This window comes from Daphnia pulex, chromosome 8 (assembly GCF_021134715.1).
Source record: "Daphnia pulex isolate KAP4 chromosome 8, ASM2113471v1".
NCBI classification, from domain to species: Eukaryota; Metazoa; Arthropoda; class Branchiopoda; order Diplostraca; family Daphniidae; genus Daphnia; species Daphnia pulex.
Genome location: NC_060024.1, coordinates 9,240,543 through 9,265,993, shown reverse-complemented (window position 1 = coordinate 9,265,993; position 25,451 = coordinate 9,240,543). Strand labels below are relative to the sequence as shown.

Below are 25,451 nucleotides of genomic sequence, written 5' to 3'. Positions count from 1 at the left end.
CTATCATATACTTGTGAAACACTTGATTGTAAATGGATTTAAAACGAAAAGTTAAAAGCAAAACGGTTGTGTTATTTTTGAACGATACCCTCCAGCTCATCTTGATAAACAAGAATAAGATGCGGCAACCCTATTGAAGAAAGTTTATGCCTGACCGTTTCACTGCGGGCGGTTAAGGTTGCGGAAACCTGCTATTGGATTTCAAATTCAAACGCTAGGATGTTGTGTTGGCGTAACACTAGGTGGCAGTCTGTTGTGTGTGTTGGGATGGAACTTGTCAATTTCCAACTTCCAAGTCCCAGCTCAGTCTCGATAGTGAATGGCGGCTCGAGTTGTTGTGTCAAATCATCAGGCGTTGTCCTGTCCACTGCCTCACTTTTAAATGTTTTTGCACAGGTTTAAACGTTTGATTAAGTGTGACCCGAGAATAAGTGACACCCAAAAAGACGACGCCGACACTTCCATCAACACCTCGAGTTGTTCAGAATTGAAACAGTAGCCATTCCAAGGTAATGCACACACTTTCAGCCATTGACCGAATCACCTCAGCAAGTTTGATTGCAGTGGGAAACTTTTGACGAACAATATGTTCCCAGCCAGACTACCGTTGTATAGAGAATTAAATGTGAATCGATAAAAGTCTTTTTTCTAGCAATTTCTCTAGTTTGTTCTTTTTCATTTAGGCGTCTGTTTTTATTCAACTTTCCACTCGATTTCTGGGGCTTCGTTTTCGCCCAACTTTCGTCATTCAGTAGATTTTTATTTGTTTTTTCTTCTCTATGCGGTGAGTCAAATAGGCTGGGGCCAAAAAAAGAAGAAGAGAAACACCCCACAAGAGACTTAAGAGGCTCATGGTCGCGACTTTGAATTCGTAATAAGTCAATGGGGGGAGTAGGAGGAGTAGAATTAATATTCAGTTTGTACGACGTAAAAAAAAGGGCGCGGGAAAAGTCTCCAACAGCCACGTGTACGTGACTGGTTGGAATTTAATTTCACAATTTGAATGAATTTTCAACGGTTACGATTATTGAGTGCGATAAGACTTTGGGAGGAGGAGGAGGAGGCTGGCATTAGACGTTTATTCCGTCAGCCCCCCCCCCCCTTTTCAGCGACTCGTAGAAATTTGTAACACTCTCCTCCTCCCTCTGACGTTACGGTGATGAAAGCGACGTATGCGGAGGAATACCTTACCCGTCCGGAATGAAATTTAAAACCGGATGAGATGTATAGATTCCCCAACGTTTCTTGTAGCCTTGGTCACGGCAATATTTCCTTTGCACGAAATGCCCGAGGCTCCGGGAGACTTCAGTCAGCAGACTACGCCACCAGTTTACAACGAGTAGGAGGGCTTGTGATTTTCTACTTGCTCTCACACATTTTGCGGTGAACACAATACAAAAATTGCGCCGTATGACCTTGCTTGAAAGTGAACTTTTAGTGGTTAACATTTTTAACGGCATCCTTTGGTACCATCCGTTAGCAATACAATTCACAATCATGTCGTCTGCAATCACCTAGTAACCTTTTTGTTTTCTTTTTATTTCTCTATCACGATAGGGTTTTTTTTTTTCAAGGGAAGTAAAGGAGCCGAATGTCCACTCCAAATGGCTTCCGGGATGGCGACCAGACTCCCTCGGCCGGACCCAGGCCAGCAACCAAGGCTGCAACGGCCTGGCACCATCAGAGCGGCAACGATCCACTGGAAGACGTATTTTTAAAACCGTAAGTCTTTGGTGGGACCTTCGAAGCACGTCGTAGGGAAAGAGAGAGTATCACTAAAGCCTTCTGGCGATTCAGTCGTGTTTCGCTTACTCGCTATTTCTCCAAAGTTTCAGCAACACTGATCACAGCTATTCGAATTTCAACTACGGTGCGCGTGTTTTTATTAGGAAAGGTTTCCCTAAATGGGGATGCGTTTTTTTGTTTGTGTGTGTGTGCGTGGGATTTGACATGCAAATGTGGAAGGGTAGCATTCGTTAAATCGTTGACAGCGTGGATTATTCAACGATTTAAAATAGCGCCATAACAGACCCAAACTTCTGTAGGAGGTATTAAAAACATTTTTATTTTTACTCTGGGAATTTTGTTGTTCAACCGGCTTCAACCGAAGCTGAAACTTTTTCGCATTAAATGTTATGCTGGTAGAAACTTGTTTTTTTCTTCCCCCAATGTTTTGTTTGGATTATGTATAGGATACCCGGCGGATTTGTTTGTAGAATGAGGGGGAAACAAGTTGGGGTGCAGCGCTAAAGCAAAGTTGTTTGACTAGCCTTTTTTGTAAATCGACAACTCTTGAACGCAGACTGCTCATATATTCCACACACTCTGGTATTTTCGGAATCAAGTTTCCAGCATTATATGGACAAGGAAGAAGGCCACTGGGAAGAATGGAATGTCTGGCGTCATGCACTTTTTTTTATCTTTCGATTATGGTTTTTTATTAGCTAGGCGTTTCTCAATTGCCACTGGTATACAATCGTTTTTAAATGCCGGCCGTTAGATCACCGAGGAACAGGCCAGAGGGTTCCGTATAAGCGTTGATGTAGTTAACTCATTAGTGAACAACTTCCTTAGGCTATTACGAGTATTTTGTGGTCTGTATTAGAGGCACGTTTTCTATTATTATTCCTCGGGTTTAATAGGCATTGATGGGACTTTATTTGCCAAGATTTTCATTCATTGGTTTTTTCTTCTTTTTGTTTTATGTTTATTCTCTTTTCTTTCCATTTCAGTCAATGCCACTTAGTAAAACTTTCTAACTTTTTAAGCGGTGAGGTCACATAAGTTAAAATGTCTTTTGTGGTGAAAGTTGTCCAGGCCATTCTGATACCATCTTAACGTTGAAAAAAGATCTAAGTAATTGTTTGAAACTGTAATAACACTGAAATATTGTTTGGGTTTCACCAACCAACTTTTTTTTTATCTACTTCAAAATATCTGTGTAATAGTCGGGACTTTTTTTTTCTTTCTCATGGGGTCTTTGAACATTCATCGCAACTGGCCAAACATCTGCTGGTATTCCGGCCGTCCAATTCTCAGGTGGTCCGGACAAAAACAAATGCTAAACCAGTCAGCCTTTTTTATTTTAAGGGCCTCTCATTTTGAAATGGAGAAACCCTATCATTCATTCTGTTCTGTTCTGCTTTTTAAAAGAAACAAGTGACCACCGAAAAAGGGTACCGAATGTATTTGATTGCCTTATGCAGCTCTTGAATGAAGAAAGTTGAATCGGATAGAATTTAATCAGTTGAAAACGATGACCCGTGTAAGTGAATGTAATAGATGACAGTTGGTTTCGTTGCAAATCTCTTAAATGCGCTGTACGTATGTAAAGGTAACGTGACACACCGAGGTTGGTGCCAATGCGACTTTACAAAAGCTAGAGGCATTATGGGTATCAAGAGGCCCGTCAAATGCAGTTGCGTAGTTGAATCACGTAAAATAAGCAAATTTCCAATTCAAATTTCCAATAGCGTTCTTTGCGAACCATCATTAGCGGTTTACAGATTTCGCCCTAGTTATTTTCTTATTTATGGCTAGGCCGCTGTGCTCCAGTTTCTCAGACTTAAGCTAGCCCTCAAAGTATGACTTAACGACGTTGGTAATCAATGAATGCACAGAGAGCAGGCGAACTCACCATAGATTTTTGTATTCATCAATGAGTTATTGAACGAAACTCCTGCCAAAAAATGAAGTATTGCTTCAGTCAGAAATGACTACCTTTGACGGTAGTGTACTTGTACTTCTCCTCCTCTTGTGAAATTTACATTGTGCGCGATAAGGAGCTCGTATCGCTTGGTTTCCTTTCAGCAGGGTCTTGAAACACTTTCTAACTTGGATTTCCAAACCAGTTTACCACAGAAATAGATGTATGGAGACCATGGCCCAGCTAGAAAGGCCCAGCGTAAAAAAAAAACACGGAAATGTTTAGGAAAAATTTGAAAAACCTCGGCAAGTTATCGACTGGAGGCCATCTGCCAGTTTTTATTTCCCTTCAAGGATCTTCTCTATGCCGTTTGTTTTTGTTTACACTGAAAACTAATCTATTTTAAAGACCTGAACTATTGAACTCAAGGCTCTGGCTTTACGTTAGACGTTATCTTGATTCCCATAAGGTTCGTGAGAACTGCTCTTGGATCCTATGCTTTCTTGTTTATGCTCGGATGAATTTGAAATCTCCTGTTTCAGTCATTGAACCACGATGAAACTTTCTTGTTAGTTTCGTGGAATTGCATTGCTACTTTTTTTTTGTTTATCTCGACATGTGATTATATGTCGGAGACTAGGGCAAGTAGAACTCTAGAAGGGCGACTACTTTAAACTTTCAACAAAAACTATTCCACTAGTTCTAGAATGAGAAATTTAAAAAAAAATTACGTACTTAAATGATGTCCTAAAATATTTTGATTTTTTGATTTTTAGAATGGAAAAACCATGGAGGTCCCCTCCGCCCAGCGGAGGCCAGCCCAGCTCCACAACGAAAACGCTGCCTATGCAAATGTCTAGCTCAACGCCACTTCACTTCAGTCCCGGAGTGGCTCTTTCGCCGGCTAACCTGTCTGCAGCCACGACGCGCATGTCACTCGACCTATTCCACAAAAATGCATTCAAGTATCAGATGGAGCAGCCGTCACGACCTTCGCTCACTACTGGTTAGTTTTTGCTGATATTTCGAAAGAAAGAAAACAATAACACACCATCGACAAAATCTCTTTTTGTTTCTAGACTTTGCTCTGTCAGCTTTGAAGAACAGTTTTTCCATGTCATCGTTGTCGCATCCTTGCCATCCAGGAGGTGCTGGAACGCCGTCATCTGATACGCCGCCGTCTGCCGTCCCTCAGACGCCGGACGTAACAGCTCGACTCAAGTGGGAACGGCCTTTCAACAGCCTTACTCGCATCAAGTAAAAGTTTCTCGTCTCTCATTCATCATGTCGATATTTCCCAAGTCTCGCCACAAAATAGAGCCATCCATTAAAAAATGCAACAGAAATAGGTCGCCTAATAGAATTTGTTTTTGGGCTATTCTTCATTCAATTTTCACCCGATAACAAAAGAGAAGTCGAGAAAACACGATCTGTCATGGTCTGAGGACTATCAGCTGGCCCAGCTGTTCTAGATCACGAGACGTTCGGGATTAGAAACGATAAAAATATAAAGCCCCTCTTTTTCCTTGTTTCCTGTGACAATTGCCAGACGTGATTCCTCAAATTCAATCAGTCCTTATCTTTTAACGGTCTGAACGAACCAAAGAGTCACGCAATGTGTATAATTGGTAACAGCCCAATTTCCTATCGATCACGGAACACTTCCGGCCATTCCCTGACCATATGTCGTGGTGGGTGGGAAGTTCTTCGACAGAAGCCCATCATTTCAAACATTTTTATTGTTTTTTTTTATTCTTTAAATTTTATTTTGGGATTGACGTGTAATTGAGTGTCTTTTTATTATTCCACAGGGAGAAGGGTGTGGGCAGAGTTCAATGGCGTCGCTCTTTCGGCGCTTCTCCGCTAACCGCCAAGGAAGACGCTGGCGCATTGAACGCTACGGGATCAGCCGGACAGAACAATGGAAACGCGGACTGGCTGGGCAACGCCGACTACACTTTCCTGATGAGCTGCGATTTAATAGAAAGCTGTCGCAGCCTCAACGGTGAAATGTCGTGGGACAATGGCGACCTGGAGAATCTCAGAATGGCCGAAATGGGCGCCCGCTCAACAGGCACCAACAACCAGTCGGTTGCCGTAGGCTGCCAGACTGACGCTGAAGTTACCATTCCGGGTATGGACAAAATTACGAATTCCGTTATTGTCGTCTTCGGTTTTCTCTTCCGCAATGTGTGCAAAGACTATCAAGTTGGCGAAAAAGAAAAAAAACAAACAAAAGAATCTCGAATCACCTGACTACGGCGAATGGGAAATGGCGTGATCATAATTTGTAATTTTGTTTTGTTTTTTAACAGATTTGCAATTACAATTGCGATTACTTCGCGAGTGGCTGAAACGCATGGAGAGTAAGGTGCCGAAACTCGTCTTGCGTCCCAAATGGACGCGGGAAACCCTAGACCGGCGCATCGTCGAATATAAGGTGAGCTGTTTATTTCTTTCGCTAGATGGCGGTACTATGTGACCAGTATTTCGGGGAAATTCAGGTTTTGCAAGAGAATTTTTTTTCTGGCATGCAATGAAATATCATTGTCTCCTTGAATTATTAATTACCCATTGAAAATGATTGATTTGGGAATTTGGGAACTGTGGCGGATTAGGACTTTTCTGGCAATCAATGAAATTTGTCTAATATTTCCGGAAAAGTCGTGATTTCGATTTTTCCTGACATTCAATGAAATGCCATAATCGTGGATTTTTAAATTTTTAGGCGTTTTGATTTTTTTTGAACACTCAAAGTCATTTAAACTTAAACTTAATGAAATAGATAGTAGACGTAGACTTCGTTTCAGAGAATTTTCATACCCGTGATTGGAAATCACAGAACCGTCAGGGACATTTCAAACACCTACGCGAAGCGGGAACCCGGAGTCGTCGTAGTATGTTTAGTAACCTGTAGATGGCGAAAGAGTCTTTCGTGACTCAATTTTAAAAATTCGAATTAGTAATCGGTCAGGCAGCATTTCGCTCGTTCGTTTTTTCCGTGAATCGTCGGCCGGTGGAAAATTGGGTTGTCGCGGTTAGTTTTTTTATTTTTATTTTTCTTCTCTCGAGGTTAGGGGAAGGACGATTCGTCTAAAAACAGAATGAAAAGCTGATGACGAGAGGGAAACGAAACGAATGTTCAGAGCGTGACGCCTTGTAACAGGATTTTATTCTCGATTCGGCTGACGGCCGATGGATGGACGGACGGATGAATAGAGGGCGACTCGAGAGCAATAGTCGCACTACAGAATCCCATTAGAATCGCCCAAACAACTGACACACACACACACACAGAAAGGAAAGAAGAAAAAAAAGGCTAGAAGAGTTCATAGTGCCGCAGCAGATTGTTGGCTTCGTAACTAATGGACTCACGTTTCGTCACGCAACTACCGTACCACCCGTCCTTCCAACATAGAAAAAAAAAGGCGAACCCTGAGCGGGATATAATTGATAGCGGGAAAAAACGGGTAATTTGAATAACAAAATTTTGACGTAGTACAAAATGTCAACTTACTGACGGCTTGATGGGTCGGCGTTGATTAGAATGGCCGTCCCACTTGCCAACTGGTTTCTTGTGGCTTTTCTTGGCTTTGTGACCCTCGTCTTACTGCACGTCGAGTGCCAAAATACATCCACCGATCCATCCACCGGACGGAAGGGTCTCCCGTGTGGTCGGGAAAAACAGCGTTTGACCCCATGCAGAGATAGAGAGAGAGGGAAACGCGGGAGCAACATTGAGCTAGGAATAAACCCGAGGTGACAAAAATGCGCGTCCCTGGCGGCCTGAGATTCTGTTTCTCTTGATTCCGCATTAAGGAAATGGGTTATGCGCGAAACGCGGTCGCAATTTGACGGCGTCGTTCCGCCGCTCCGCATTTGTCCTTGTCGATGAAAGCGTCGAAATGAAGTTGCGTTATTTTTGCACTTGATCCAAAAAATTGATCCGTAAAAATAAACACACGAAAAGAAAAAACAAAAAGGCAGACAGACAGATTCGGGTAAAATAAAAGTAGAGCGCGGGAGATGGAATCGGGAAGTCGTGAAAGAATCTCTTGGCCCGAGTTGACAGTGTGGGCGTGTGGCTATTTTTGGACCTTGACATTCGCTCAACACCGTCATCTGACTCTCGTATATTTCTTTTCTAAATTCACCAAACAAATTTTGACAGAAAATGGCGTCCGTCTCGATTGGAAACCTTTTTAGGACCAGTTGGCCATTTCGGTGCGTGTCACTCTCCGCGTCCAAGTCGTCGCTGCGCGTTTTTTTAATATTTATTTTGTCCTTGCCAATTGAAAAAGTAAAGTTTCACGTTTTTTTACGACATCGTGGAAATGGAGAGTTTGGCTTGTGTGTGTGTGTGTGTATTCACTTGCGTGGGTCCCCCCAGCGCACATATATCGTATATATCGATGTGTCATTTCCCCCAACGAGTTCTCTTTCAGAATGGGTGGCGCCGACTGGCGGCAGCTATCGGCTATCGTATTGTGTGTATGCGGCCCAGGCGAATTGGGTAAGACCCTCGGTGTTCCCTTCGAGGGCCGCCAGTTGTGTTGGGCTTATCTCTCCGTGTGGTTGGCTTTTTTTTGTTCATTCGTGATACGAGAGAGTCTCGAAGAGGGGATAGTTAAAAACACACACAACCATCATCCAACGTTGTTGCTGGCCCTCTTGTGTTTCTCTCTCTCTCTCTACTCGGTGTGTTGACAGTGGCGGAATATACGATGTCCGAATAGAATCTAGCTGCCATCATCTTTCTCTCGGATATATTACCTCTGTTCGGATTGGGTAACTTGATTTTTCTTTTTCTGATTCGTGAATTCACGTTGCTAGGTGTAAGTGTGAAGAACGTGGGTGGCCCAAAACTCGGCTGGCCAATTCCTTATCATTTTCGTATCAGTGTTGTATTTTTGCCCAATTGGGTATCGTCATTTTTATTTTAAACGAAAAGTCAAAAGGAGCTTGTTACACCGTTAGATTTCCACAAGACAGTGAAGGTGGGAGCGCAAGTGACTTCCGGCGTGCGCATGTGTGAAGGAAAAGGTTCATGAACATCAAATTCATTGTTGGAAAGAGAAAATTGGCCCGTTGTTTGCAATCAACTGTGAAGGTTGGCCACTTCTCAACCGTCCGGCAATGAGAACTGTAAAAAAAAGTCAAAATATATAAAGATAAAAGAAGCTCCTTCCGAGTTTCCGGCTGCTTAAAAAACCACATTTTGCCTTGCCATCAGCGCCGCTTTGTTGGCCAATCCAATTATACAGTAGACGTCGTATTTTCCGGACCTTGGCCGTTGCCGGACACACATTCGAACAAAAGAGAAATGAAAGAAAACCCACGCCTAGTTGAGGAGAAGACAATCCACCCCTCAACTTCAATCTCAGGAGAAATAGTCTCAGTTGTTTTTTCGTTCTTTTCTTTTTCTTTCCTGTCTATGGGCATCGTAAAAACAATAAAGAACGCCATTTTTTTCTTTGCTTCAAACATGTCGGGACAGGTAGTAGCTGGGGGTAGCAGTCGGTCGTTGACGTCATCCGTTATTTTCATTTTTCTTGATCATTTTCAATGCTAAAAACATTAGCATCGCGGCTGTGTGTTGGTCACCGTTACGAATCCCGAAGACCGTGGATCGGTCATGCTCAATCTTTTGCTCATCCATCATCAACTCGAGCCGTTCTCTTCTGGAGAATCGCAGTTTGTTGCTTATTAGATTCTCTCGGTTCGCAACCAAATGATGTCATAGTCGAGGTCGTGGTGAATCGATAATCCCTTCATTGATGGATGGCGTTTTTTCTTCTCCCTTGGGTTTTCCTTCTTTTTTCCTGGGAAGTCACGTGGACATCGTGATTGCCCATAGGAATAGAAATGGGAGGTAAACAGGCAATCAACCAAACCCCGAACCCTCCCACTTGTTCGCAAGCCTGGGCAAAACTATTGTAAATGGAATGCACAATGGACATGCTGTATCATTTTTCATTGCCAATTCTGCGTCTACTACGAAAAAGAGAAACCGAATATTATATAATATCCAATTATTAAAGTCCCTCTTTTCTTCGCAATTAAAGTAAAACTCGTGGGTTTTTTTTCGTGTGAAGGATGACTTCACTTTCGATTATTTATGACTCTGACGTCGCTTTTCTATGTTTGCCTCTGTTTGTGTGTTGTTTGTTTCTTTATGCTGGACAAACCCTGGGTTCAGGCTGTCCAGTCTAGAAACGAAATCCCATCCGGACGGATTGTATAGAGCCAGCTATTCTTACCCTTTTTCGAAAAGAGTGCCAGGGAGTCTATAGATGTGTGTCCTCTCATTAGAAAAAAAGGTTGTAACGGCTTCGCAGACTCGTAAAAACACAAGTGGGACTGTCCCTGACTGTTGGCGGCTGTATATTTCATCGTTTTTTCTCTACTATCTCGAGTGGAAGTGGATCTACAGTTTCTCTCTCTAGAGCGGATCATACCATATGCGGAGTGAAACCGCCCTTTATCTCTCTGTTGTTAAATTGGGAAACCCTTTCTTGAAAAATTTGTTTTTTTACTTTTATGTCTTTGTTGATTCTTTTGTAAAAATGTTTAAAGAAATAAAAAAAGATTGCGGTGTAGAGGTAAAAGAGACGTGATCGATCAGCTCACAGAAGGGGGCGGATCGTCGACGTAATGTGACTCCCCAAGCCTTCGGTGTATATCCATTAAAAATAAGAAAGAAAAAAAGATTATTTCGCTTGTAGCTGGCATCAATTTTCTGTTTGAAGGAACGTTCTGCTTTGATGTTTTGTGGTAGCTCTCTGTGGATAATTGAAATTTCGTGAGTCCCGTCTGTTTTCACGCAATAAAAAACCAAAATACAGTTGATGACAACAATCGAAATCATTTTTTTCGGAGATGGTACCGCTATGAAAATGGTGGGGGGATGATTGCTGTCACTGGCTGTCGTTAAATTGAATTGCCTTAATATTTATTTTTTTACGATTATTATTTTTGTATTGTTTGAAACGATATAGAGACTGAAACGAGAGATCGACGGTCATTCGGCAGAATTCGGAGCGGCTTGCCAGCGTTGTGCCTCCTGGAACCCTAAACTTGGCCGGCTGCTGGAGAACCGCTATCACCGCCTGCTGCTTCGCATCCTCGAGTGGACATACCACCTGGAGGCCTTGGCTAAGAAACCACCGGTCAGTATTAAACAGATCGATCGTTACCTTACCTTCTTCTTCTTATCCCCCCCTTTGGTTCTTTTTACTTTTTCATTCTTATCTCCACTAAAACCCACAATGGGCGCACCTTTTACGGCGATTCGGCTCTCTCTCTCTCTCTCTTGTGTTTTGTTATTTTTTACGCCACACGAAGCCATTTTCCCTATCTCTTCTTTATTTCTTTATGTGTCTGTGTGTGTATTTTTTTTCACTCACTCACACACGTACGCACAAGTGAGAAACAGGCATCTGCTCATCCAGCAATCGGGTCACACCGCCGCGCCATTTCGGGTGGTTTTCGTCTCTCCACCAACACTTCCGGCCGGAACGTTAGATACGTTCCACTGATTATCGAAAACAATATCTTTTGGAGAGAGAGAGAGAGAGACTATTTCTGGTGGCGGGACACGGCAGCAGCAGTGCCTTCTGTTGAAAGTAATCAGATCGCATCGGCTCTCCCGAAACGTTCATTTTCGAGGGACCAACGGCCGAAAAACAACGAAATATAAATATCTAATCCAGCTCACGATGTCGATTCATCAAAACCACCCGACTGCGACCGGCTCGTGATAAAGTGGTGCTGGTGGTGGTGGTTGGTGGATCACAAAGGAAAATAACATTTCATGGGGGTGGGGGGAGGATGGAAAGAGAATAGGGAAATTCTTTGAAATTTGTGTGTATTGTTTTGAAACTTCTCTTTTACCGTCTGCCAGAATTTTCTCGTTATCTCGGCACCCTCCGTGTGTCTATGCCCACCAATCTCCCCCCCTCCTCCTCTCCCGTTGGTCCAATCTCTAGCCAGGGAGAAAAGATGATTACTAGTAATAAGTTGACCGTGCGCCACAAGCTGAGCGCATAGATATACTGGTTTTTGTTTGGGGGAGAAAATATGAAATCTGGGTGATTCTGGGTTGAATCCGCCCGGAGGAACAACATACTGGGGGAGAGAAAGGGAGTTTGGGTTTTTTTCTTCGTAGTATCGGAGAGTATCTTATGGGCTCGTGACCCGTCACTATCATTTATTTCGTTTTCTCCTTTGTTTGACTAATCCCACCTGAAAGTTTTTGACAGTCCTGCTCGCCCAGTCGACAACCGGCAAAACTCCTGTAGTTTTTCCTTTTTTCCGTACAAGGAATCAACTCGAGTTCGCCCTGTCATTACCGGGAGTCGGCTGCTACCCACATGCCTCAAAAGAAACGGGAAAAAAATGTTAAACTTTGGCCGTTTTTTTCTTTCTTCCACCAAGATGCCGATGCGTTTTTAATCGATCGTTTTGAGACGTCATTAGATGCACAACGGAATTCCATTCTTTTTTTCCTTCCTCCTCCTAACCGCCGCGACCCCGGAATCTTGCTCCGGCCGTAGTGGTGCGGGGCTCACCGTTATTAACTTATTACTAAATATTAGACTTGGGTAGAATCATCGGAAACCCAGTAACCTTGCGCCGAAATTCGATTCAAAGAGATGTAGGTCGGTTCTTTTTTTAATTATTAGATGTGTGTGTGTGTGGCAGCGTCGTCACCGTTTCTACGGTTTCTGTTTGCGACCTTTGGCGTGACACGCCGGGAATCGTTTAACCCTTTTCTTTCTTTTTGTTTCACTTGGGTCGTAACGGTCTCGCGTTCCTCCATTACACGACTGCCTTTGCTCTTTATACTCAAAAGCCATTTCCCGAAATAGTCCCGAAGTAGTAGTAGTAGTAGTAGCTAGTGTTTCTTGCGTGATGATGGGTTCGCTTCTCTTTTTTCCTTTTATTCTTTCTTTGTTCCACGATTTGTTGTAGGTCGTAAAATATTTTACAGCTGTAGTAGGTTTCGTGAAATCCCCCTTCAAACTGGCTACCGGGTAGTCGTAAGAGCAGCACTAGAGAGAAAGAAAGAGAGAAAGAACAAGAGAGAACAAATAGCTGGCGTCGCCGTTATACAAAAAGGGCCCTGCAATTGATTTGAGTTTATGAAATCAAAAGCGTTGGAGCGTGGGGAGCGGCAGCTGCAACGTGCTGACAGCACCACCTCCACCTCGTTCGTCTCTCTCGGACGGACATTTGCGTATTTATTATAAGGATTGTAATTCCGGCTGCCTCTCTATACGTGCGTGCGTGTGTGTTTATTTTCCTGAACGCGCCTCGAACCTGGTCGCCCCCGATCAACTGGAACAAATAATCACACACAGACAGACAGACACACACGCGCGTCTCGTCCAAAACAGGAAACACCTTTGAGGTTGATTTCGATTGTTATTGTATTAAAAAATTCTATTCAACTCTTCCAGCCCCTCCTCCTTCTCCCTACCTAGGATCATTAATTGCGGTCAGTAGCTGGAAGAATGGTGGAAGGGTTCCTTTCATCATCTATTTCACAATTGTCACGTGATTGGCCGCCAGCCATTACGTAGGGTGGTCCTTTGTGCTTCTTTTCCAAATAGAAAAAAAAGGGAAAATAAAAATGGTTAGAAATGTTTCATAGGGGAAGAAGAACATGTACAGTTAAACCCAAAAAGAAACGGGGATTAAAAAAAATAGACCCGGATTGTTGCAGGTGAGCAGCAGCAGCGGGGTCGATGCTGGAAGCTCGAAACAATAGACATCATGTGTGATAGAAAGCCTTAAGGTACAACCAATTTTTCAGAGACTTTATCGGCCGCATCTCCTCCAAAGTCACATACACGCACACAGAGTTTTCGGTCGTGAGAAATCCATCGGGATGGAAGGGAAACTTTTTTTGTGGTCTGTTTTTTTTTTTTTTTTTTTTGTTGTTTGTCTCCCAAAAAAGTTCAGATTTTTCATCTCGTGTTTATTAAAACTGACATCAACGGGATTTTTTTGTAGGTTGCGGTCTGTGTAACTTAATTTTCCTTTTGGCCGGGGTGGTGGGTTGAGGACCTTTCAAGGAAGTTAAGGAACCCCCCTTCACTCGCTCACTGGTGGCCTTTGCACTCGACACGGGGTGTCTGCACGAGAATTGAGCGCTGTCGGCCTTTTTTTTCATTTGAATTTTTTTGTGCGTTAGCGGGCACTTGTTTTTCTTTTGTTTTCATTCTTTATAATTATGATAAACACTAGAATTCAGCTGCGTTACTTGACGTTTTATTAACTGAAAGATGAACAGAAATTTGCTGTGGGGGGTCTGGCGGTTTGGGTTGGAAGAATTTGAAAAAAAACGGCGAACGCGAGAGATTACGTCAACCTCGGTTGCACGCGTAAATTTCTGTCTAATCACTGTTTGGTGTAATATTTACAGCGATGTTGATGACGTTCAACATCAACAGCATCGCTCCATGTTTAGAATCCAATCCGACGTCTCGTTATCTAGCCATATCTCTCTCTCTCCCATTCGGCTCCTTCTGTGTTTATTTTGACCAGCTCGAAAGAAGCTAAGAAGGATCTGCCATTGTTTATTTTCTTCATCGTGAGTAGACATGTAAATGCGAGGGTCTCTCCACTCGGTTTTTTTGGGGAAGGGTGAGGTGCCGACAGTCATTGCTATTCAAATAGGTGGGGCGGCGGTTTTGCCTGTTGATTGCACGGCTCATTTCAATTCCGGTGTTTGAATGGCTCGCCTGGTCAACAATCGATTGCATACATATATCTTATATATTTTATACGAGAGATATATATTCATGTTGGTGGTAATTTGAAATGCTTTGTTGCTCCCCCGTCGACTTTGTTATTTCGACTTTCTAATCCCCCCGTATGGGACGGACCCCCCTTCTCATATTTCATCTAATAGACTTTTCTCGTATTTAAGCACCCAAATGGGATGGTTATCGTTTGATCAAATGGCGCATCCCGCCGTATCTGAGAGAGATAACAACGCTTGATTATTTACAAAATTCCCTAAAGTCCCATAACCGTTTCGTGTGTATGCGTGACTAACGCACCTCTCTAGACGCGCTCGTAACGGTCACCTTGGCGACTTGAACGGTTATTCTTTTATTTTTATTATTATTTAAAAACGAAAATATTCTTACGAGTAACTTTTTGGTGATCGATCACGGCGTCCGTTTAGATTATAGACGTGTAACACATTTGATTAAGTTGGTCGATAATCAACTCGGATGGTATAAAATAGTATATACTATAATAATAATGTCGGTACGTTGACTGTCACCCCTCTGCGTTCCCCCGCTGGTCATTGTCTCGCTGTGGAGTTTGTCCGTTTGTCCACTCTCTAGAATGTTGTGAAAAGGTGGAGTTTCGTCGGAAATGGTGGCCCGCTTAATAGCTGGACATCTGGCTCGAACCGCACGTAGATGGGTGGGAGTTTGGAGCGCTGGAGAGACTTTGACTAGAAACTCGCGTGTTTGATACTCTGCGTGAAAAATAAAAAAAAAGATACAGGTTCCCCCCTTCTCTTCGATAGACAAAAAGGTTCCCTAGCTATCCACCATTCCAATTTAGGAGGGAAGGAGAGAGAGAGAGAAATGGCCTACTTTCATGCGCGTTCTTTTTCTCCCTTTCTCTTTTCATTTCTCTCTTCTATACTTCTCCTAGCCGTCTTCTCCTTTTGTAAATGTAGTGGAAGAGTGTGTCTTTCTGACCTGGGACCGCCTTGCATTCTATTTTCGAATCCCTTTTTTTCCTCTTCTTCTTCTTCTCCTCTTCTTCCTTTTCCAGAAAAATGTCTGCGTGTGTGTTTGTTGGGTTGTGGACGACGCTAAAACTTTGGTGTTTCTCTTTTTCTTTTTGGTGTGTGTACAGGAATTCTGGAACGGGCGGAGAGCGGCAATCAGCAGCCCGGAAAGCGAAGTCGGATTGCCTAGGAAGCAAGCCCGACTTGACGATTCCAGTCCGTCTCACATCAATCACATAGCCGGGCAGGTCTGTCTCAAACGTGTTTTTGTCTTGTCCCGCTCGTCAGATAAATCCAGATCAATGTCTATTTCGAAAACTCATGAAAGATTTAAGAGATTCAGAACTGAAAAAGAAAAAAATAGAGTCCACACAGTGTACGTGCATCGTGACTTTGACTTAAAGTTGAGGATTATCTGACGAAGCGATCGATGATGCTCGAGGCTCTAATATAACAGAAGAGAAAATATCTTTCATAACTTATATTATATGTATAAAAATTGTGTTGACATGAAAGGTGGACGAGCAAGAGATGCGGCAGTCGAATGCCGAAGGCGGCCTATCGCCACCGCTACCGGCAGCCGTTCCCGTCTCCACTTCCAGGACCAACATGGGCGTCTACGAATTTAAGCACCCGGACACGGACTCTGAAAACTCGCGGCCACAGAATTCCCCGGTAAATATCAAAAACACCCGTATATTATATTATACGTTACTAAGTGTCACCCACATTTCCGGAAGTATTTATTTTCTCGGGTTATTTATGATTGTTTGTCATATTTTTAGATTGCTCAAGAGGATGTCAAGGGCTCGGCGCGGAAGCGAAGCTCCAACCTTTCCGACGGCGCCCTGGTCCGCTCCAACGACAGTAGCGAGAATGAGTGGATCTATTCTTCCAACACTTCCGGTCGAGTGGTAATGATTGACATCATTGAATGACATCCAAACAAGTCGAGCTAATTGAAATGAAATGTACATTTTTAACGGGAACGGCTTGTTTTGTTTTGTTCTGGATTCACGCAGGCGGACGAAATCGACGGCCACGATACGACCGTGAGAAAGAAGCTCAGTTTCGAGAGCGACGAAGATAACGACTCGTCCAGTAAGTCTTGGTTCCAGTACTCTTCAGAATCTGACTGGCTACAGGGCGGCGGCATCGAGTTGGATGAAGCCAGTGAACTGGAAGAAAGTTTACTTCCGCCTCCAAGCGGGTCTGCCGACTCGCCAGAAGAGTCTGAACACAAAGGTACAACATCTGAAAACAACAAAACAACAACAACAATCGATTTCTATTTGAAATCAATTTGAAAATTTCTCAATTTTTTTGTTTGGTTTTTTCTTGTTTCTAGTAGACGCTAGTCGCGTCTACAACAAGGAGAAGGTACACAAACTGGTAACGGAGGCCGAACAGATGGTTTCTTTGTCCGGCGAGGCATGTCGAAGCAAGAACCGCAAGCCGGAAGCGCGCTACAACAACCCAGAAGTGGTCCACAACAGCGAGTGTGATGCTAGCAGCGAGCTCACTTCTGAAGGTGAGACGGATGAAGAAGACGTGCAAGAGACGCCTGGAAGCAGCGGACGACGATCGGCCACGTTAAATCGAACGTTCCTAGTTCCGGGATCGACAGAGACCGTGGAAGCTTCTCCGGTGGTTATGCGAACGCGACAACGGATCAAACCTCAAAGGCCGCTCAGCTTCTCGGGACTTTCGGGGACGACGACGTTGGGTTCCAACGGCTCGGGTGGTGCATCGGCCCGCTGGGCTGCCTCAGAAACGGCCCTGAATCATCTCACGTCCTCTCCGGCCCACTCGCCTTGTTTGCCCGGCTCTCGCCCTCTCATGTGCCACGCATCGACTCAAAAGGATCGCCTGTCTCCATCGACTGAAGGACTCGGATCTTCATTGGCCGCTCTCAGCAGTTCGGGGTCGGCCAGCGCCGGCGGAGCGCGCCAACGTCAACGCAGACACTCTGCCCGTCTTCGAAACATGATGTCCCTGTCTCGCCGGGGTGATCTCGACGCACAAATCTTCTTGGGAGTCAACGACGGCAGTGGTGTGACATTGCAATCGTCGAGGCTCTCGGCTTCGGCCGCTTCCGCCTCTTCATCCGGAGAGAGCAGCAGCGCCGGAGCGGGAAGTCAACGCAGCCGTCGCATTGTCAAATCGTCTACTCTGACGCGGATAGTTGATGCGACGGCCCCATTGCCAATCGCGGCCGGCCCACTGGTCAACGCACAATCCAGCCCGCTGAAGCCACCACCACCGTCCACCAACTCCAGCCCGCGCTCGGCACCAAGCGACGGCGAGCTGTGTCTTGGCCATGTCGACGAAACGAGCAATTTCTCCGAACAGGCTTGGGATAATTATTTGGTAATTATTTTTAAAAAATTGGGTGATTCAAAAGAGAACACGACTTAAATTATTTATTTGTTATTCTTGATCAGGAACGCTATGCTAGTGAGGCTTACAGCGAAGATCCACCAGATGCTGATAGCGCCCGTCGCTTGCTGGAATTTGGCGAAGATTACCGCAATGACCTGGACAGCCTATCTGATTGCCCGTCAAGCCTGAGCGCCGATTTGCGCGGCTTCCGCCCGCACCATTTGCCAAAACGTTCACCACCAAAACGGCCAAAAGGATTCGGAATGGCGGATCGTTCAGCTCTGACTGAACTGCGCCTTTTAGACTCTGATTCAGATGTGGACGACCTAGTTCACGTTGTTGAAACTTCGGCTTCCCAGTTCACTATTGCACTCAATACTTTCCACAAAGTGGTCAACACCAACAGACTGGAACCCTCTCAATATGTAAGTAAATGTTTTCTCACAGAAGAAAGTCGGATAGGATTTGTTGCTTTGTTAGGGGGGAATTGAAATCGCTACAAAGGCAGATTAAGGGAAATGAACGTCATCATTCTAAGCTTGAGCAATAGATGGCCTTATAAGTTGTTTGTTGACTCATGACTCACTAACTGACACAACAGCAACCTCTAGTACCTGGAAACTGGAAAATGGCTTCGACGTTCATTCTCCATGACCAGCCATCTGTTAAAACGTCCTTGTTTGATTTCTATTTTTATGGGTGAATCAACCTTTTTGGTACCGTGAAACTTTGAACGCTAATGGGCCAATTAGTGTGACATCCATTTTTCCAACCGTTCTGGGGTTAGTTTTGTTTCACGCTCACGCTTAAGTGAAAGGCTAATTTTAGAATTTCATGTTGTTTGAAGCGTTGAATGTTAGAGTTGCTGAAATAATAAAAATCTTGTGTTTTTTGCAGGCTGAATTGCTGGCAACTTGTCGAACCAACCTTCAGTGTCTGCAAACTATACTGTCTCATCTTAAAATGTCGGCAGATGAGCATGCATTGAAGCCTGTTCGAGGTATGATGATCAAATTAGGTCCTAATTATTTATGTTTCTAATTGTCTGGTTGGTTTCAGATTTGATTGATAAATGGGCCCAGCTGGATACTGAGGTTGCTCCTCTCCTTCAGGATGGCCTCCTGCAACGACAGCTTCAACAGCAAGTGCAAACTGTCAGAAACAAGCTTGTAGAGCTTGAAGGACTCGTGCTGGACACCGGTGTGGATGGAGACTTTCAGCTCAATCTGAACAAGATTCACCAAATCAAAGCTCAAATCGATGCAGAGAAGGAATCACTGTTGCAAATTAATGTTGATGTCCACAGCTGTATGGCTAAGCAGCCTTCAACTGAAGATGGTATCAACTTGAAAGAAGATGTTTCGGGTCTCTACCACATGTGGGAAGCGCTTGTCCTCAAGGTGTCGGAAAAGGAGGCCCTATTGGAAGATGCCGAAAGGACATGGAAAGAGTTCCAGGAGCTGTTGTTGAATCTCAAAGCCGAAATTGCTGCCGACCAGAAGAAAGTTCGGTCCTACATTGACTTTCAAAACAGCGATCCGTCCCAACCTGCTCCGGTTGCAACATTGGACACATGCCAAAGTAAGCAACTTTATTTTACACGGTCTTCATTTTACAACGGGTTTTTGATTTTTAATATTTCTCTTTGTTTGTTTCAAGGTTCCAAATGGATGGAAAACTGGAGCAGCATTCAGTTGAGCGTGCAGTGTGACTCTGGAATTTCGTCGGGCTCCGACGGTGAATTTATCTCGTTGGGCGAACGCGAGAAGCGATTGCACTCTCTGAGACAACTGGCCCGGAAATTGGAAACTGCTTTGGCTCCTGGCAACGCAGCCCTGACGCGTATCAACCGAACACTCGACCAAACGCAACAGGACCTGATTCTGTTGCACAGCCAACTTTCACAGCTGCCCCAGCCAGTGAAAGTCTCACCAACAGCCAGCCATGCCCAGACTCTCATTCTTCCGCCGCCCGTTAAGGAGATTTCGGTCCAGACCGACCCGCTCCTTGTCCCCAAGAAGAAACAACAACGGCGTGCCGGTGCCGTGGCGTCTACAGCAGCGGCCTGTCGCTCGGCGGTCCCTTATTGGTGGCGCATCGTCAGAGCGGCTCTACCGTTTCACCTCGCCCTCATTGCTTTGCTCCTGGCCGCCTGCGTCATGGAGCCTTCTTGTTGCAATTACCTCAACACTTTTGGCAGCTCCCTTGTTCCGAAATTAAGTTACCTGGGAGGCCCACCTCCTATCTAAACACTGAATGATGGATCTTCTTCTTCTCCTATCGAGCCCCCAATTAATTCCAAACTTCTTGGCCTTTATTCTTTTGATACTGTCGGAGCCGACTAGCATTATTATTATTATTTTCATTCGAGCGTAGCTAACCGTTGAGTAAATTAGATGATGTTGAGATCCTTTCATAGGGAATTTGAGGATAATTCTGTGTCATTCATTTTTTTCCCCTTTTGCTAACAAAGTACCAAGTATTAATTTTGTATCCTCCCCATTTTCTCCAGACGTCGTTAGATGGCGTCGGAGTTCGCTCATTGTGCCACTCTTAAATTAAAATTTAAACTTTTTTTTTTTTTCTGTTGTCTCTCTTAACGGACCAACAAATCTCACCATCGTTGTTTCCCCGCCCCATATAATAATTCATTCATCCACACTCGATTCAACTTGAGTTTAGAATTAGAATCCTCTCCCCCAATCCTAGAGAAGAATCATCGAAACTTTTGTTTAACAAGAATCATACAGAGAAAGATGAATGTCAAAAAGAAACAATTTAAACAAGTGCACTTGATTTAACACTGGTGTGTCGAGATTGTTGGAGGGAAATGGTGGTTGTACTTTAATTAATTTAACGGGATAGTCTAGCTGAAACAGAAATGCCTTATATTATTAAAAGAAAAACAGAACTAATCACAAAAACAAAATGCACCTGGTACTTTTCACACTTTCGCGCGCGTGTGTGGTTAGTGAGTGCCTGTCCGTCTGAACTCTGAAGTCATATTAACTTCAGTTTGCGTTGCATTAAGTGGCCATAACGTACCTTAAACTAATAATGTATGCCCGTCGTATAGATATAGCAATCATATTCAAATATTCATTCAAAAAAGTAATTGGCTTATTCGTGAACGTGCCCGTTTCTCCTTCTCGATTTTTGTTCTTATTCTCTGCTGCTTCCAAAGTGCTATATTAGATTGATTGATTGAGGTACGTATGGACTGCTTCACTTACATCGAATTTATCAGGATTTGTCTTATCGAATCTTACATATTATACATGCACCGATAAAGGAAAAAAAACAACAAAAATTAAGACAGAAACCAAGTCTAGTTTTATACCATTGATTTAAAATGTCAATCAACTTTCTGAAATTTTTTTTTTCTGTCTCCAACAGTTTGATTTGAATACACGATTTTAAGAAGTAGAACCGATATGAAGATTGTGCCAAGTCAATTGAAGTCCGTGATTGAATTGAAACTCTTCTCCGCGTGGGGGTCCGGCCCGCACGACTCAATCCGTAAATCTCAATAGGAGCCATCGCTGTTGGAACCATTGGCCGCGCTCCGGGCGTTTTTTTTTTTCTCGATCGCCTATCGTGATGGACGATATTTTGATTGCATTAACGCCGACGAGGGAGCCCCTCTCGCTTTCTCTTTGTTTTCACGGAAAAATAACAAGACTCGCAACCAAAATATTTTCTCAAAGAAGAGGGGGGATGACCAATCGCAGTTGATGTGTTTTTCACGAGTTTTTGGGACGGAAAGCGGCTGGCAGTGCCGTCGAGACTATGACGGGATGGATGATGCGTGTAACAAGTCAGAGATCACTTGTTGAAAGGCTCTCGATGGGAGTCCGTGAAACTGCCCAGTTCTCTCTCTCTCTCTCTTCACTGTTTTCCTTTTCTATGTATAATCCCGTCTTCTTCTAGGGATATGGGCCGCCCGTCGCGCTGCAACGAATGCTCAACTGCCATTGATCAGCTCAGCAGGTTTCCCCTATGCACAAAATGCCGCCTAAACAAGCCAGAGAAGAAGTCGAACCAACTGGAGAGGGTTTGCATGTACACAACAGCTCGTTATTATATTATATCTTTTCAACAAAGAAATATCGTTTGAGTTTGGGTTTTTTCTTGGGTTTAGATATCCCATCGGTGGCTCCATTGACACGCCCCCTCTTGCTCTATCATCGTAAACATACGTAAATGGATATACACTGTGCGTGATTCGATTACAAGTTAATTGAAATCGCGACTGACCACTTCCGATGGATTATATGCGGCCAAGGGAAAATATCAATCTAAATCAAATATTTTTTTGAAAGGAGTTAAAAATAGAAAACAGCTGGTCAAGTTAATTGCGCACGGAATATAAAATTGGACGAATGAGAGAACTTGTTTCTTGAAAAAAAACTCGAAACGCCAGGACAGCCAAAGTAGTAGTATTTGGTTCGTGTCTATTTTTTCCAGCTCTGCGCGTTCATCATTAATTACCTATTTATCAAAATTGACTGGGCGCATTCTTTTTTTATGAACTTGTGATGGGGCGTCTGGAGTCGGAAACCCTACTGAAAATGTGGAAGGCGATGATGTGAGAGCAGAGCGCGGACCGTGTTTCGACGCTTATTAAGTTTTAGACCAAACGCGTGTAAAGATGGAACTCTCCGAACTCAAGCGATATGGACGACGACGCAGCAGCAGACTACTGACCATGTTTGAACTACCGAACTGCTCCGAGAGCAAGGTACTTTGGACGTCGTAAAAAACGAGTCGGCGCAGACGTAGTTTCAACACATTAACTCTCTGCTCAAAATGCACAGCCCAAAGGAAAGAAAAGAAAATTCAACGGAGAGTTTTCGGGTTGTTGTTCTCTTGTCCAGCCCCAACTCTTCGTGTCCAGAGAGAGAGGAGGGACGAAGCCGGACCATCGTTCACTATTCCACAATCACAAAAGTCATCGAACAAGTTCGCAGCTGAAATGTCCGTGCTTCTTTCTCTCTCTCTGTGTGTGTGTTTGTATGATTCATCTGTTTCAAAACGGGGTTTCCCATTACAAGCGGTTTGACTTTTTATATGCCTAGTATATAAGACTGTATAATATGTCTAAGCATTAGAAACCGAGCCACAGAGTCCCGATGATGAGAGAGCTGCTGTAGAAAAAAGAAAGAAATATCCTCTGCTGCTGCCCCAACTAAATAGACCTGTTAATGGCCGACGGGAGCCCATCATCATCTCTTTTCTCTCGTCGGTTTGAGAAAATGAGTTCCTTCGACTTTGCGTGGCTCACGCAGACTGCTATATGTAATAGGGTACTTACATGACGGATACTTACGAATATCGGTTTGATGGCGAGAGGAGAATTTGCATGGGGACTCTGCTGCTGTGTGGTTGTGCTGTTCGCATCGCGTCAGAATTCAGCCAAAACGCTTGCTGGTCTCCCAGTGTTTTTATTTAGAGGTATAATACGAAAGAGAAACCCAACTTGAAGGGAAAATAAAAGTTTTGAAAAAAATAAAATAAAAATCTAAATGATAACTGCTGCCATCATCTGCATAAGACGACCGTTAGAACTTTTTTTTCTTCCCGCTGGCGGCTTTTCCACGGTTGAACACCTTTTCTCTCTTCTCAGCTGTGTACTCTCCTCCCTCTCAAAACAAATGGGGAGGAAAAAAAAAAAGAACAACAACAACAAAATAGAGAAGCAAATATTTTGGTTTTTCCTTTTGTTTCTCCTTGCCCGAGACGTGTGAGATTGTTTGCACACACACATGTTTACGGTGCGGAAGGGGCGGCTCCGTTTGCGCATGAGCCCTGGACATCAGCGGGCGATGAACGCCATCACGAATGGGGGACGCCGGGAAAATATTATTTATCCAAGAGATGCGGACGAGAAAGAAGAGTCTCTTGCTGCTTCCAACGGATTGCTGCAGCTAGCTCTGTCATGAAATATTGCGTAAGTACTTATACATTTTTCGAGTTGCTGGAGCTTAAGAAAAGAAAGAAAAAACATTTACATCTTTCGGTCGGCCAACCCCTGACCTCGGCTATCTCTCTACTCTCAACGGTGATGGCCGAGCTATCCTGTGGCCGCGTCTTCTCTCGCGCTGCTGGAGCACATTTTACGACCAGACCGAGTTAATTGACTCGAATTGTTCCTAGACGTTCTTCATCTTTTTTTCTTTTCTCCCCCCAACAGTCTTTATTTTTCCCCTTTTGCTGGTCTCTCAACACGAAAGAAATCCCCCAACGAAAAAATATACGAACTAAATCAAAGATGCGTCGCTTTGAATCGTTACGTTTCCCACCAGCGCAGCGCAGCAGAGTAAGAAAATAAAATAATAAAAAAAATAGACGAAAAATACCAATCTTAACTATCGCCTTCGAATAAAACCAATAATTTGCATTGCAAAATCGGTGGGGAATTCGACCAAATTTGGCCATTTCCCCCAGCAGCTCGTTTCATGGTCAATCCAAATACGGTGTTTTTGATGCTCCTCCGCTGTGGTAACGAGATGGGCAGGATTTATTTTTTGATAGTTTACCTCACTTTTGCGCTGAAACACACACACAGGTCCACCTCTCTATACCTTTTTTTACACATTTGATTTTTTGGGTATTTTTTTGTTTTTTGTGGTTGGGTTATTTTTTGTTTTCATTTTTTGTTTTTTAGCGTTTTCCGTCCGGCTGAGATAGCGACCAGCCGCGTAGTAGTTTTCATGATTTACGAGTCGAGAGTCGGAGGCTGTCGTGAACTGCATCAGAGCTCTGTGTGAGTGCTGCCCGCCGCAACCGGGGGATAACAACAACAAAAAGGGGCAACCCTAAAAAAGACTAAACAACAAGAAAACAAAACAAAAATCTGACTGAAATGTGCTGTGTGTGTTATACAACATCCGCGTCATTTCATTTATTTGTACCCTCTCTCTCTCTTTCTCTCACACAGCGAAAACATATGAATAATTAATCGCATCTTAAGCTGTTGAGCCGATAAATCATGACATTAACCGTCTGCCTGCCTCTTTTGGGGCAGCATATATACTGGGGGAAAACAAAAAAGAAACAAGAGTTTCTTCTCTTTCTTAGTATAAATTTATACGCTGTATAAGAAGAAAAATTCTAAGCTATATAATATCATATAAACCGAGGTCGTGGTTGATGGTGAAATTGGCAGGGCTAGCCAGCCAGTCAGCCAGCCAGCAGCCGGGCATGCGGAAAAATGATAATCGAAAGAGTCGGGCTGTAAATAGGAGATGGCTGCTGCTTGCTGCTGCGACCGCCCGCCGTTTGCCGTTGAAGCCTCTCGCGCCGCCGAACAAGAAAAAGAAAAAAGGAAGGTAGAAAAAAAAGACCAAAATGGATGGGCATAATGAGTTTGGGGGGCGATGAAAGAGCGGTGCCTCTATATGTGACATGGGACTCCTTGTCTATCCTATCGGTGGGCGACATCTGGAAGGAATTGTCGTCAGCGATTGGAATCGCACTGTTAAACCCCCCCCTGCGACAATGGGCTATAATCACAGTTGAAGATGGGCCCTCTACCCATCGTTTAATGATCAACTTCGTTAACTTTAATTGAAAGAAAATAATGTTGAGACTGAGCTTCCGTGCCGTCGATGCCAGATGATGTAATTATAATACATCGGGTCGGTGGTGGTGGCCGCAATA

At 43.9% G+C, this 25,451-nt stretch overlaps 1 protein-coding gene across 5 annotated transcripts; it reads left to right on the top strand.

Moving 5' to 3' along the window:
- The first annotated feature begins 248 nt into the window (after positions 1-248).
- Positions 249-21,218, top strand: LOC124199317. Of its 5 annotated transcripts, XM_046595116.1 has the most exons (17): positions 291-511; positions 767-772; positions 1,560-1,722; positions 4,423-4,652; positions 4,726-4,903; positions 5,458-5,780; positions 5,962-6,086; positions 10,645-10,815; positions 15,536-15,655; positions 15,924-16,082; positions 16,193-16,321; positions 16,430-16,652; positions 16,756-17,777; positions 17,852-18,214; positions 18,687-18,789; positions 18,849-19,370; positions 19,449-21,218. In XM_046595116.1, exons 3-17 carry the CDS (start codon positions 1,592-1,594, stop codon positions 20,036-20,038), a joined length of 4,389 nt encoding a protein of 1,462 aa, XP_046451072.1. In that variant the 5' UTR covers positions 291-511; positions 767-772; positions 1,560-1,591; the 3' UTR covers positions 20,039-21,218. The 5 variants fall into 5 exon arrangements, with proteins under 5 accessions (XP_046451073.1, XP_046451071.1, XP_046451072.1 ...); XM_046595117.1 differs by lacking the exon at positions 767-772 and having other exon boundaries at positions 249-509; positions 1,558-1,722; positions 16,759-17,777; XM_046595115.1 differs by lacking the exon at positions 767-772 and having other exon boundaries at positions 285-509; positions 1,558-1,722.
- The last annotated feature ends 4,233 nt before the right edge of the window (positions 21,219-25,451 follow it).